Here is a 15842-nt window from a genome sequence, read left to right on the forward strand (position 1 = left end):
GTAAACCCATGGGTAAACTAGGGGTGACACAGTCTATTCCACGGATATCGGGCAAAGCCGGGCAATTCAGCTAATAATACAGAAAACAATTCAATATGAAAATAAAGTATTGTGAGATATATATATATAAAGAACCACAGGCTTGTTTTATTTTTAGGTTATGTTGTTTGTTTTGCTTATAGGGCATAATATTTAAGCCCTCGTGCATTGCAATAAAAATAATGTTTTCTCAAATTAAGTTTTCTCTGTTTAGATTGGGGGAATTACCAGAACCAGATCTTTCCGGTTTCAACCCAGTTTACAGGTTTGTTTTACTACATTTTAATATTGGGCTTTTTGTGCGCTTCGCGCCCTTTAGTATAATAAAATGTAGCCTATATCTATTGCTATGAAATTTGGCCTTTTTTAAACTTTCTCAAATTTTCCCGGATTTTTCTGTTATAGTGTTCAAGAAATTTTTTTTCCTTGACTTTCATCTGTAGTCTATATTTTAATATTTTTTATAATATGTTGTAATAAAAATAAGCATTTTTTTCGATTTTGCGATAATTATAACAAACATTTTAAAAAGTTATAATTACAAATCCAGGAAATTGATATAACAGCATATTTTCTCAGCAATACTTTTTTTCATGTTGGAAACCGTGAAATCGATTGGTTAAACTTAAAATATTCTGAAACTTCCTCTAATTTCCAATTTTGAAAAATTCTAATATTCACAAATGAAAGTGTTGAATATTACTTGTTTAAGACTGCTGCTAACTTTTTTACATAAAGCATTAGAGAAACTTCTTTTGCTTTTTTTATTTTTTATTCAAGTATTCTTCATTAATATTTATATAGTGTGTACACTGTACAATATAAATACGTACATACTTGAAAGAAGATTATGTGGGAGAAATAAATAATTCAAGGAGGAATTTAGAGGAAGTGTTGGAATATACAGGGTGTTCGAATTTACATTGGAATTGAGTAACGATTTTGATATCGTCTTTGTATTTGATTTTGATATCGTCTTTGTATTTGATTTGTTGATTTATTATGGTGATGTTTGATAAGCAAGCTTTAATTAGTAAAGGTTAAGTCTGCTAGAGTTAAGAATTTGTTTGTTTACGTTTTGATTGCGTACTGTTATACATGTAAAATGAGAAATCGCTATATATAAACAGTACAAATTTTATCTTGTAGAAATGTTACAGACCATTAACGTTTAGCAGAATAACAAAACAGCCTTTCACCGTTTAAATAAAATAAACTGTAGTAAACGTAGCTTTATTAAGACCATTGAAATTAGGTAATAAAACGCTAACTCTTTCCACAGACGATCGCGTGGTTAAAAATGTTAATATAAATGTTTTCCTCTAATATATTTCTAGGTTTGCCCCTGAAATAATTCTATTCATTTCAGAATAAGAACTGTTGTACTGATCCCTATATCCACACAATCATTCCCAGATCCAGCACTTAAAAGCTGTCCCAAACACCATACAGGTTAGTGTGTCCCAAACATACAGGTTTATGTGTCCCAAACATACAGGTTAGTGTGTCCCAAACACAGGTTAGTTTGTCCCAAACACCATACAGGTTAGTGTGTCCCAAACACTATACAGGTTAGTTTGTCCCAAACATACAGGTTAGTTTGTCCCAAACATACAGGTTAGTTTGTCCCAAACATACAGGTTAGTGTGTCCTAAACATACAGGTTAGTGTGTCCCAAACATACAGGTTAGTGTGTCCCAAACACCATACAGGTTTATGTGTCCCAAACACCATACAGGTTAGTGTGTCCCAAACATACAGGTTTATGTGTCCCAAACATACAGGTTTATGTGTCCCAAACATACAGGTTTATGTGTCCCAAACATGCAGGTTAATGTGTCATAAACATACAGGTTAGTGTCTCCCAAACATACAGGTTTATTTGTCCCAAACATTCAGGTTAGTGTGTCCTAAACATACAGGTTAGTGTGTCCCAACAACCATACAGGTTAGTGTGTCCCAAACATACAGGTTAGTGTTTCCTAAACATACAGGTTAGTGTGTCCTAAACACCATACAGGTTAGTGTGTCCCAAACATACAGGTTTATGTGTCCCAAACATACAGGTTAGTTTGTCCTAAACATACAGGTTAGTGTGTCCCAAACACCATACAGGTTTGTGTGTCCTAAACATCCAGGTTAGTGTGTCCTAAACATACAGGTTAGTGTGTCCCAAACATACAGGTTAGTTTGTCCCAAACATAAGGTTAGTGTGTCCTAAACATACAGGTTAGTGTGTCCCAAACACCATACAGGTTAGTGTGTCCCAAACACCATACAGGTTAGTGTGTCCCAAACACCATACAGGTTAGTTTGTCCCAAACATACAGGTTAGTTTGTCCCAAACATACAGGTTAGTGTGTCCTAAACATACAGGTTAGTGTGTCCCAAACATACAGGTTAGTGTGTCCTAACTATACAGGTTAATGGGTCCCAAACATACAGGTTAATGTGTCCCAAATATACAGGTTAGTGTGTCCCAAACGCACAGGATTGTTTGTCCCAAACATACAGGTTAGTGTGTCCTAACTATACAGGTTAATGGGTCCCAAACATACAGGTTAATGTGTCCCAAATATTCAAGTTCATGTGTCCTTACTATACAGGTTAATGTGTCCCAAACATTCCAGTTAATGTGTCCTAACTTTACAGGTCAATAGGTCCCAAACATTCAAGTTAATGTGTCCTAACTATACAGGTTAATGTGTCCCAAACATTCAAGTTAATGTGTCCTAACTTTACAGGTTAATAGGTCCCAAACATTCAAGTTAGTGTGTCCTAACTTTACAGATTAATTTGTCCCAAATATTCAAGTTAATGTGTCCTAACTATACAGGTTAATGTGTTCCAAACAAAAATAATAAAAAAGTTATTATTACAGTGTGTCAAAAACAGTATTAAAAGAAATAATCCAACTTCAGCTTCTCCATCATCTATAAAATTATCTGAATATTCGACTATATCTATGAATCCATCTGAATATTTATATCTATGAATATTATATTAATATTCAACTATATATATGAATATTAACTGAGTATTTAATTTTATCTATGAATAATATCTTAAAATTCAACTATATATATGAATATTATCTGATTATTCTACAATATCTATGTACATTATCTGAATATTCAACTATATCTATGAATATTATCTGAATATTCAACAATATCTATAAATATTATCAAATACATTTATATTAGTCTATTGACGATAAATTTGATAAATATTCAGGAATTTTTTTTGCAGGAAACATTGATCTCACAGAGTCGTTGGAGCCACAGAATAAATTTCCTTTCAAGGGATTAAGCGGGAAAATAAAAACGGCGGGAAACACTTTAAAATTTTCGGCGGGTAGCGCCGCCGCTGGACTTGCCAGCCAAGTAAAGGTGCCCTGGAAGCGAGAAAACGGATCAAGAAATTTAGAAAAGTTGGAAAAGCGTTTACACGAAGAACTTTTAAAGCTTTTCAACGAATCCTCCTCGTTTTATTTTTCGTTTAACGGTGACTTAACGAACAGCATGCAACGACAGCATGCTGGACGGGAGAATACCCAAGGACAAACAGTTCGTAGAAGTGTAGATGATAGATTTTTCTTCAACAAGTCAATGCTCCAGGGAATCTTGGATCTGAATGATGTAAGGTCGGATACCTGGATCCTACCGGTCATCCAGGGGTTCGTGGAGATCAAGCAGTGCAACTTGAATGAGAGCTTTGTTGAGGAGCTCCAGCAGGTTCCAGAAAATAAACTTCCTCATTTCTATACTCTTATCCTTATCTCAAGTTAAGTTTTATTCTATTATTTTTTAATTATTTCTAGATAAATTGTAACTGTTTTTATTACAAAACAAGCTTGTGAACCCAGCTTTGCTTAGAAACAAAGCTATTCAACTTAGACCTTTTAAATTATAGAGTTCTTTAATTAGTTGAGGCAAATCGGTTGAGAGGTATTCTGAGTTATGATCGGACATAAAAACAAACACACAAACAGACAATACTATTTATATATATATTATATATATATAATTGATTTTATGAATTAAGATTTAAAAGTTAAAATTTTATCATTTGTCTGTAATAAAAATATTCAATAATCATTGCATTATATACCAAATCAGTTAAGTTGAAGAAAAAATTATAGATATATGATTATTGTGTTCTGTGATAAAACTGGAAAATATGATATCCTTAAATTACAATATTCTTACACCCCTGATAAGACATGTACGGTACTGAAAAAGGCGGACCGGTACAATTCACGCGTCAATCAAATAAGTGTATTAAGTTTGTGCTGTACAGGAGGTCACAGTACCGTGCCGGTACACGGTACAAGAGACGAGGAGTTGATGTAGATGGTCACGTGGCAAACTTTGTAGAAACCGAACAGATTCTCCTATACCATACATATGCTCTCAGGTCAGCCATCTTGTCATAGAGTGGTCCACAAAATAATCTGGAATATGGTTACCACTACCATAGTTCAAAAGATATTTTTGCACAAATAGGTTGTTGTTCATCTATATTCCATTTGTTTAGCAGATACCCAGTGTATTTTGAACTATGTATTGTTGAAATATTTAGAATCGTTAAAAAATTAAACTTACATTAACCAATTTTTCTCCAGTATGTTTTGTTTCTAAAAGTTTAATTGTTTTCAACAAATATTACTTTTCCTTAAAGAGATAATACAAGTCTGCGCTTTCCTGTATTTCTTTAATGTTTCAATTTCTGGAATACAAACAAAAAATGTCCGAATTTTTTACTTCTCTTGTAACCGGAGACAATTATTATGCCAAAATTCCAAGTTCTTTGCTTCAACTTAAAGCAAGTTAAATGAAAAACTTGTATTTCTTTGTAAAAAAGATTGTTTGTAGTTTTTATTTATATTGAATTCAAATATTTTTGTATTGCTTTTAGATTTGTTTATGTTAAATGAAAAACTTGTATTTCTTTGTAAAAAAAAACGTGTTGTTTAGTTTTGTTCAACTTCGTGGCTCTATTCCTTTATACTGGTCTCAGCCTGGTTTAAAGTACCGCCCTCCCCCCCGAATACACAAGGACGAGGTGGAGAATCAGCTGGCTTTCTCCGCCCACTTCAACGCTCTCTTCCAAACATATGGCGGTTGTGTGAACTGTATAAGTCTTGTTGATCGGACCGGACGAGAGAAAATACTCGCGGATTCTTACTTAGGAACAAGTCAATAAAATTTACAATTTATTCAAAAATGTTAAGAAATTTAGATGAATCTAGTAAAGAGTTTTATTATCAGGAATTGAAATAGTTCTTTTTTATTTCCTTGTGATAAATAGGATAGATTGCCTGTTAACTTTATTTTTGTTTCTCTTTCTCTCTATTATCTTATACGACCCTTAATACGGTTTTCTTCAGTTAAATAAATATATAAAGTATCCTTAATCCTAACCCCTCTTCAATTTTGGTTTTTATCTATTTTTAATTCCCTGAGATTATCATACTTTTTTTGAAGAAACAATCTCAAGAACTGACGAGGGTCAACCCAGACCGAAATATATTTTCAATAAATGTGGAACTCACATCTACTTTTTTACTCTACAGAGGTTTGGTTCATCACCAGCACCGAATTTTAAATGTATATTTTATATTTTGATTTGTCTGATGTCTAGAGCATGTAATGATATATAATCAACCGATGATGTCCTACATTTCCTTCGACTTTCACGAGCACTGTCGAGGGATGAGGTTCGAGAATGTCGGTATTCTCCTGGATACAGTTGACGAGCTGGTCCAGAGGGTTGGATACTTCTGGGTTGATAATCATGGAAAGGTATGTACCCGGCGTTATCCCGTGATATTTTTAATCGCCGGAGACAAAACATAAATTTGTCATTACCAATTTTTTAATGCTTTATTTTGACGTGCATTAATAAAGAAATGATAAAATAATTATTTTTAAGAAAACGGTTAATATATATTATTATATGTAATTCTAGGCTGTTTTCCCTATTTCTATATTGTTCTCAAAACCAAATTTATCGTTATCAAGTTGGAAGCTTAATATTACAATAAATAGATTAACTTCAAATATCGTCAAATATTCTCTAATTCTCAACAAAATAATAAGTATTTTCTAAGAACATATTTCTAATAAATATTTTCATTCTAATCTGTCCAAATAATATTAATGAGGAATTTGGAAGTTTTTGATTTATTTTACGGAGGTTTAATATTATCTACATTTATAACATCATAATTCTTTTTCGTGACATACACAATACATACATTTAATTGTATTTTTATTATTATCTACATTTATAACTATTTAATACTTTTTCATGACATACACATTACACAATACATAGTACATACATTCAATAGTATTTTTATTATTATCTACATTTATAACATCATAATATTTTTTGATGACATACACAATACATACATTTAATAGTATTTTTAGACCCTATTTACATTTTTGCAACCTGGTGATGTAAACTTTTGCTATTTAAGGTCTACGACTTCGGGTTGCAAAGATTTAGGGATTTAAGCAGTAAATTGATCATCTGTATACCTTTTTATTCTTCAAACATCAAAATTTCTTATTTTTCTAAATTTCTGAGGAGCAAAGATGAAATTAGAAATTATATTGAAATTATTGAAATAGTTTGAATTTGGTTTTAAAACTGAACTGAACTAACTCCGCGGCAAACGCGCTGAATGATTTGTAATCATTTACAACAACAATCTGTTTTTATTAAATTACTAGCTAGAGAACCCAGCCTTGCCCTGGGTACTCATAGTTTCTAAGTTATGATCGGACATCCAAACAAACCAAGATTAAAAATTTATATAGATATAACTGTTATGAAACGAGCATATATGGATAATGGATAAAGAATGGTGGATTCCATTTTTAATTTCACAAATTCTGAAGAAGAAAAAATATTGTTATTGGTGTATTTGACCAAACTGAGCTTGTCGATATTATAAATTTGATATGCACTTCCTAAAACTCTGATTGATTGATTGATAATTGATTTTTTCTCCCAATATATTTTTGCTTTAATATTTGTATTTTTTAATATTTTATCTTTTAAATTTTCTGTGTCTGTTTAATTGTACCAATTATTTAATTTGTGCATGTTTACGCAATGAATACTAATATTAATATTAATAATAATTTATCTGAATGTAGGTACTGGAACAGGAGGGAATATTCCGGACCAACTGTGTGGACTGCCTGGACCGAACGAACGTGGTCCAGACCGCCATTGCTCGGAAGGTTCTAGAAATCCAGCTGTCCAAGCTTGGAGTGGTCCAGCCTGAAGTTGGACTCTGTTCCTCTGAGAAGTCCGTATTCCAGTCTGTGTGGGCCAATAACGGAGATAGTATCAGTAAACAATATGCAGGAACTAATGCCCTGAAGGGGGACTACACTAGGACTGGGGAGAGGAACCTCTCCGGGCTCGTCAAGGACGGAGTCAACTCCGCCAGCAGGTATTATCTAAACCACATCAAGGATACCTACAGGCAAGCGGCAATTGATATTATTACCGGACACGGTATCTCGGACGAGATGATGCAACAAATAGAAGATAAACCTATTGATGATCCTGATGCTAGTGTTAGTACAGACCAGATCAAGGCGGTTATAGAGGACTGTAAGAAACTGTTGATGCATGATATATCATTAGCCCTGGGAGCTTGGGGTCTTATTGATGCAGATCCTGTATCCGGGGATCCAGCGCAGGAGGGAATGGATGTCGTCTTTATTCTAACCCCTGACTCATACTACACTGCCAGGTAGTTATAATAAATGATCATTTATGCACTGTAGATACAAAGTAACCAATATGGGAGGAGTCGTAAGAGACTCTTATGCTAACACATGGAGATTTCGGATGGAACTGAGTCATTGCCACAAGCGCAAACTTTCTCGTCTCTATATCTTTGCAACCCATTGTCCTTAGATATTTCAAACTCTGAATTCTGATAGAATTTTATAAAAAAAATTTCGTTTGGCTGACTATAGACAACATATATATACTAATGTCTTGTTTTATTATATAGACAAGAGTGGGATTTACTAGTTAAAAAAATCCTCATGTTTGGTTTAGGTATGATGAGGAGGAGGATAAGATAGTGGACTACCAGCAGGTTCCTCTCACAGACATCACCAGGATAGAGTTCGGGGCCGTCGAACAGTCATTCAACCTTTCATTCATGCAGAACAAAACAAAGGATCAACATTGTTTCAGGTAACAGAGCCAAAGGTACTGTCCAGTGAATATGTATTTTCAAGGCACACTCAAAAATAAGAATTTTTTACGCTTTTTATTCGGGTTATAAAATGATTTTTTTTTAAATCGTATCTTGCAAACCCATAAAATTGTTTAGCCTTGTGATTTTTGAATAACGATTTTTGACTTATGCAGCAATCATAGATAGTAAAAAGATGTGCAGGTATATAATGAATCCCAATATTTATCCTTTATTTATAGCCATGGTCACTTTCTATTAGACTGTTATTGAAAGCTTAAAGATTAGTTCTTTTGAAAAAGAACTTTCAGTAACGTATCCTGTGAACTTTCTGAAAATTATTATAAAGAATCCAATTTAAGAGTACAGCCTTATCAAATAAATATCATAACAAAATATATATCACACAGAACATATAAAATGCAGAAAAGAACATACCAATGTACAAAACTACAAAACATATTTTAATAGTAATGGATTATATTTAACTACAAAACATTTTTAAATACTAATAGATTATATCTAACTACAAAACATATTTAAATACTAATAGATTATATCTAACTACAAAACATATTTAAATACTAATAGATTATATCTAACTTCAAAACATATTTAAATACTAATAGATTATATCTAACTACCAAACATATTTAAATACCAATACTAATATTTATACTCCCAATCTCATTCATATACCTTATTCCAGAACCAAGCCCAATCCCAATATCTTGGACATTAGTTGATAGCCATTTGTGATCCCAATAGTTTGGATTTCACGTAAAAGTTACGACACTTTACACTTTTTATATCATACTTAATTTATGACGACAATGAACAAGAAAATATGAATTTTAGATGAATAAGAAAGGAAACATATGTCTGTGTGAAACCAGCCTGTGTGCATGTTTGTACGCAGTAGTATGTCAAGCCTAGCTAAGGGGTGGTTAGATCCCTTGCAACAAAAAGTTAAAAATATGTTTTCATGTTTTAACTTTTATATCTTTTTTATGTCTAAGTGTCTGAATTGTCAAATATTACTATCTTTGAATTTACCATGAATCTGGCAATCAAAAAGCAGGCTAGGCAGTTAATACAGAATTGAGAAAAAAAACCATGATGTGAGCTGAAAGATCAGAAAATTGTTTGACCCGCGCACTCTCGCGGTCAAACTCAAGGCAAGTGCAGAAGAACCTTGTATTCTTTATGTTAAGATTGTGACCAGATTGCTAGTTAGACACGAAGAACTTTATATCTAATAATATGCTATATACCCTATCTACCATCAGAGCTACCCCCGTATATATCCAAATTTCATTTCTAAATCAATATTTTGAATGTTTAGGATACATTACAAGATTGGTGACGTCACTGGGTTCTTTCATATGTACAGATCTACAAACCTTAGGTATACATCACAGTACAGTACAGAGAAAATGATATTTATGAACTATATGCAGCCATTTTATATAGATGAAGACATTTTACATTTAGTGAAGCCATTTTATAAAGATAAGTTAAGCCATTTTACATTTAGTTAAGCCATTTTACATTTAGTTAAGCCATTTTATAAAAATTTAGTTAATTTAAGCCATTTTACTTTTAGTTAAGTCATTTTAAATGAAGTTAAGTAATTTTACATTAAGTTAAGCCCTTTTTTATACCTTTACTTAATTGCCATTTTAGTAGATTTAGTTAAGCCTGTTCAGATTTAGTTAAGCCTGTTTAGATTTAGTTAATATCTTATAATTTCAACAGCTATTTTAATTTGATCAAGCCTTTTTAAAGTAAATTTGAATTGAATTTTTAAAAAAATCATGATTTGAGTCTTTACCACAAAATCTATTTTTCTAATCTCTATATCTTTGCAGCCTAATGTTGTAAACCTTATATATTTCAAACTATGAATTCTGTTAGATCAAATGATACAAATTTAAAATTTAAAGGTTTACGCACCAAGTTGCAAACATGAATTAGAAAATTTTAGTTTTTGACAAAGACTCAATTCCTTTAAATTAGATAATGTAGAAGATTATATTTAGGTTCTTTAACAATATGGCGGTGATTATATCCTCCGAGGAGGAAAAGGTTGAGAGTTTAAAATCTATCGCTGATGCCGTGGCTGTTGCAATGGAGACTATTGGTCTGGTTCCGGACATGTGGTTTGGAAACCTGGAGAAGAAACGATCCCGTCCCTTGGATCCAGGACCTGAGCAGGAGGGTAGAACCAACAGGATGAGAAATGTCGGAACCGTCGCGCTGTCAAACGTGACCTCCCAGATCTCTCGGATGAATCCTATCGGGAAACTGATGAGGAACGACAAGGAGGTCCCGGTGAGGTTCACGGACCTTCAGAAGGAGGAGGACAGGACGGAGGACACGAAGTTTCATTCACTAAACGCGCATAATAATTTACATCCTGAGATAACTGTGACAGATCTTAACCTCACTACTCCTCGACCTCTGAACAGAACCCGGAAGATATCTAAGTCTTCCGAAGATGTTTCCAAGAATCCAATCGATAATGTTCTCATACCGTTTGCTAAGCTGACCCAGGGTCTGCAAACCCTCGGCTCCAACCTTGATCAACAGCTGAGCCGGTCGTGCGAGCAGTTTATCGGCGCCGAAGCTGGTTCTCCGGTCCGGCAACCGGAGTTCCGAAGTACAACCCCGCGGCGAGCCGGTCATGCGCAGTATACAAATATTGATGAAAGAGTTCGCAGGGGACAGACAGTATGCAATTCTCTTATTCTCAATATTTAAACTTTCATTTTGCACATATTACTATTTTACATTTAAAAATTTGCATTCCATTTAAAGTATAGGAAAGATTATCATAAATACTATTTAATTATTTTATTTATAACCAATTTGTTTAGAAAAGACGCAAAATTTCATGATATTAATATTTTACCTCACTATGCTGCCAGTCATGGTCAAAATAGAAGATGCAGTTGTAAACAACAAACTTATTTATTCAAACCAGAAATCACCAAATCAATTTTCGTTCCAGTAACAGATGCAAACACATTCTTATAGTTAATTATTTGAAAATTATTGTATTTTATAATTGATAATTGAAAGTATTTAGTAATGGGGATACCGCATAATGTTTCATCATAATTAGACATTTCTTTGTTGGCTTCCAATACTCTTTAGTCTTCACAAAAAGTCAAAATGTGTAAAATGTCGCAAAATTGTTTCATTAAGTTTTGTCTTTATTTAGAGCAAAATTTTACTCCTAAGAGACAATTGAATGTTAGTCATGTTTGTTAATCAACGATTGGTTCCTACGTTCAGGCTTTTACCATTTTGAAAGAGCCAAGATTTGGCATGTTTTGATAAAATCAAGCTTTAGAAAAATATTTTGAAATCTGATAAACTATAGACAAGATCTTAATATATCCATAACATAGCTTTAAGGTTAATCTTTCTAAATTATTTAGGTAAGCGGGCAATAATTTGGCCCATGAGATTAAGCCAGAATAAATTCTAATCGTATATGTTCCTAAAACAAATTAACTTGAACTTTTTGTATACTTTCCTAGATCTGACTTAACCTGTTGAAAGTTGAAGCGAATAGTACAAAATAATAGGTTATTTTTATTATCAATGTTATAATTATTATTATTGTAATTATTATTAAAATCTCAAATTATGTAATTTACGTTGAATTAAACTGTGATTTCAAATTTATTTTAGAAATTTTATTGTTTTAATACACATCTTAGGAGTTATCGATTATGTTAATTGTTAGTTTTATTTTATTTAAAATTGTTTTTCGTAAACTTTTCAATTTAAATTTTTATACAATTTAAAAACAGATTTGATGTTTATTGTTAGCTTAATATCCATTTAATATATTAAAATTTTATTTTGATTAGGTCTGAAAGATTTGAAAACGCAAAAGTTCAGTCAATTGATTCTCTGATTTATTAATACAAAAGTAAAATTTGTACCCTTATTTAAAAAAAGATTAATCTTATAAATACAATTTTCTTGTAAAAAAATTAAATTTACACGACAGTTTACATGTACTGTATGTACATTGTACAATTACACGTGAAAAATATGGACTGCATCTTATATTGTACAATGTACATGTACACTGTACAAGGTTGTGTGCATATTTACTACTTCAGCACATAAAGATAATAATTGTACTATATAGCGCACATTATCATATTTGCAAGTTTTATTAATAATTGTAATCAAACTTATTTGTTTAGTTAGCTAAACGAATTAAAGGAACTGAGTTCTTGCCTTAAAATCAAATTTTCGGATCCCTATATCTTTGCATCATGATGGTGTAATCAATTGATATTTCAAGAAATAAGTCTTAGTTTAAAATATCAAATGTCTACGACATTGGTTTGCAAAGGTATCTAGTTCCTATTAAGCTGAAAACGTAATTTTTTTTCAATTCTCTGTTCTATTTAATCCTGAATAAGAATTCAAGTTTAGGCATTTACTCAAGAATTTATGTTGATTTTGTTAAAAAACTAAGTTCATATTTAGGGTTTCCAGCGCAAGTGGATTTTACTTGCGCGCAATTGAATTTAATTGCACGCAATTCCGTAATAATTGTGCACAATAAATGCAACGGAATTGCGTTTGTGTTTCAATTTTTTGAAAATATTTAATTTAAACCTTATGGCACGCAATAAATGCAATTAAGTAATTCTCAATTCTGTTCAATAACAAAAAAAATTCCATTTAAACATTGGAAATGGCATACAATAAACTGAACTTCACTAACATTACAGTCTCAAATTTAAACTTTATTTTCTATTTTATGATATTCATATGCAGCATGAAAACCAGAAAATCTGGCTTAATAAGTTACTCATTTAAAATTTCTGCTTTGTAACAACATCAAATACATTGTAATGTTGTCCTTCTGTATCATAGTTTTCTGGTTCTCACTGTAGCAAAATATCTAATTTTGATTAAACGAACAAAATGATGTCCATTAAAATATATCATATTAAATTGTTAATTAGTAGCCTAACCACAAAAACTTTAAAATTTGAAAACTGTTGAAACATGTGATTTTTAAAATCTACAGAGATATTCCATTCTTGTAACTGCTGCATAAATATGTGAGTCACAGTTAAAATTATTAATTTTTAGATAGAAAAGCAATTCCGATGCACGCAACTCCGCGCAATTCCGCGAATATTTAATTGCATCCTTGTTCGCAATCATAGCGCAAGTCTGCGCGATGAAATTGCGGAAGCAAATATTGCGCGCAATTCCGCGCAACGGAATTCCGATTGGAAACCCTACTTGATATTTACATTGTACAACGTCATTTATGTACACTTAGTAATGAATATGCACATCTAAGTAATAATTGTACTTAATGTGATTTATTATTGAAACCCCATAAAGCATTAACTATATTGCCTTAGTAGCCTGGTAGCTTTCAACCCGCTTATTAGGGATTTATAATAAACACCATTTTCAAACCATTTTTTTAATTGAAAGAGAACTATTTACTAAGAAAGGAATTGAGTGTTTGTAACTAATTTATATTTTCTTATCCCTTTATCTTTGAAACCAAATCAGATATTTCAAACAATGCATTTTGTTAGATAATATATAACTCTGAGTTTAAAATAGCAATTGTGTTCACCATAAGGTTGCAACGATAAATATGGATTAGAAAATTTGAGTTTGTGGCAAAGACTCGGTTCCTTTCAGGTAATTTTGATTAAATGGACTGTTAACGCTAAAGAGATATCATACTATCTAAAAGTCCTTTTAACCCTAGAACCAAGTTGGCCATCAATAACTGCAGTGTAGTAAAAATATAAATTCTAATTTTTGAATTCAACATTCATGCAAAAATGGGGAAACTCTATCTAACCCGTTTGATCTTTTACAAATTAAAATATTTTGTAAAAATGGTTGTATGAGATAGAAAATAAATACCACGACTCGACATCATCATACATATATATACTATACATATAACATATTCATATTGTTATTATGATGTAAGGAGTGTTCTCCTGAAGGTGGATTTGCTTCGTTGTCACAGTAAAGGAATATCTAGAATATTAAACAGAGAAAGGGGACACTCTGGACTTGGAGGCTTTGTTACCAAAAAATGTTTTATTAGACGATGAAAAAACCAAGCCGAGCCCTGAAACATATGATCCAGAACTAATTTAAAACTGTTTGATAAATTATGACAAGTCCGGTTAGGAAAAGACTATCAAGACTCAATATTGTAAAACTATATTTGCAAGGGTTCGAGAAGTATGTTTGCCAGACAGCCTGATATATGCTTTTACATTGTTAACAAAGTTGTAAAGCAAGAGTTAAAATGACAAAGATCAGGGTTAAATTTGTCCCAAAATCTCTGACATAGGACCCAAGGGATTACGTTGATTATGGATATTTAATGTTTATCAAAACCAGAAAAATCCTAAAAATTCATTCAATACTCAATCTCTTTTTTTATTGCGCTTAAAGGGCCTAAAACAGAATCTGATGGATCAAGTTTGAGACCATTCTGAAAATTTTCTTGTTGTGACGAACGAAGCTTAATTACTTTTGGAAGAACGCTCCTTATCTTACATCAAAGATCTGATGAACATCAACTGACCTAAAAATAATCCGATATTAGTGAACTTTAAAAAAATAAAAACTGGGCTGAGACTATCGCATACAATTGTATTTCTTTTTTACCGAAACTTATCGATCACACCTCGTACATAGCAAGACATGGTTACATTTGAAAAAGGAAATACACTTATATTTATTCTATTCATTGTTTTAGAGTCCGTATACGACCTTAAAAGGAATTGAGTTTTTGCCACTTAAACTCGGATTTTCTATTTTCGATATTGTTGCAACCCAACTATGAATGCTATTAGATCAAATAATGTAAGTTTGAAATTTCAAAGGTTTTCATCATAAGGTTGCAAAGATATAGGTTTTACAAAAACTGAATTTGTGGCAAAGACTCGAAATTCCTTTGGTTCATCAATTATATGTAAGGAGTGAATCCTGGAGGACACGTACATCGACGACGGAGGAGTTGGCGCCAGTTCTGCAAGTGAACTCTCCGCTCTACAGCAAGAAGTAGAAAGGATTCTCAACAGAGGAGGGTTCTCTATTAAATCCTGGGAGAAATCCGGAGAAAATGGAACCAGCAAATATCTGGGTATGACGTGGGACAGGCTCAGGGACTCATACAGCTTGAAGTTTCGCCTCAACCTACATAAAAAGTCTTGTGGAATTCCTTCCGGCGCGGATTTAGACTCAGAATTCCTGCAAGATGAATCCATTCCTGTCACCAAGAAGAATGTTCTATCCGTTGCGTGTCAATTCTATGATCCCTCAGGTTTAGCAGCTCCCCTCATGTTCTCTGTCCGCGCACTATTCAGTGAAATCTGTCGGGATCAACAATGTTCCATCAACTCAATCCTGTCCGAAGAACGCACTGTTAAGTTCAGAGATGCTGTCAGAGAAATTCTGCTCACCAGAGAATTAAGTTTTCCCAGACAGGTTATTTTTCAGTACCAAGCTCAACTATTCATTTTCTTCGATG

The 15842-nt window shown here is 32.5% G+C and overlaps 1 protein-coding gene across 1 annotated transcript; it reads left to right on the forward strand.

Annotated features, from left to right (window-relative positions):
• Positions 1-221: 221 nt before the first annotated feature.
• On the forward strand, positions 222-11694 carry LOC111701160 (phosphatidylinositide phosphatase SAC2). Its single transcript, XM_023472327.1, has 10 exons — positions 222-304; positions 1409-1491; positions 3292-3826; positions 4342-4458; positions 5019-5233; positions 5686-5846; positions 7215-7822; positions 8137-8277; positions 9624-9686; positions 10321-11694. Exons 1-10 carry the CDS (start codon positions 222-224, stop codon positions 11039-11041), a joined length of 2727 nt encoding a protein of 908 aa, XP_023328095.1. The 3' UTR covers positions 11042-11694.
• The last annotated feature ends 4148 nt before the right edge of the window (positions 11695-15842 follow it).

This window comes from Eurytemora carolleeae, unplaced genomic scaffold, assembly GCF_000591075.1.
Source record: "Eurytemora carolleeae unplaced genomic scaffold, Eaff_2.0 scaffold357, whole genome shotgun sequence".
Lineage (NCBI taxonomy): Eukaryota > Metazoa > Arthropoda > Copepoda > Calanoida > Temoridae > Eurytemora > Eurytemora carolleeae.

What these genes read in the sequence shown, in the direction of transcription:
- LOC111701160 (XM_023472327.1), top strand. Translation starts at nt 222, where the DNA reads ATGTTTTCTCAAATTAAGTTTTCTCTGTTTAGATTGGGGGAATTACCA. An exon ending in GGGTTGATAATCATGGAAAG is followed by an intron (nt 5,847 to 7,214) that starts GTATGTACCCGG and finishes ATCTGAATGTAG; the next exon opens with GTACTGGAACAGGAGGGAAT. An exon ending in TACAGATCTACAAACCTTAG is followed by an intron (nt 9,687 to 10,320) that starts GTATACATCACA and finishes GATTATATTTAG; the next exon opens with GTTCTTTAACAATATGGCGG.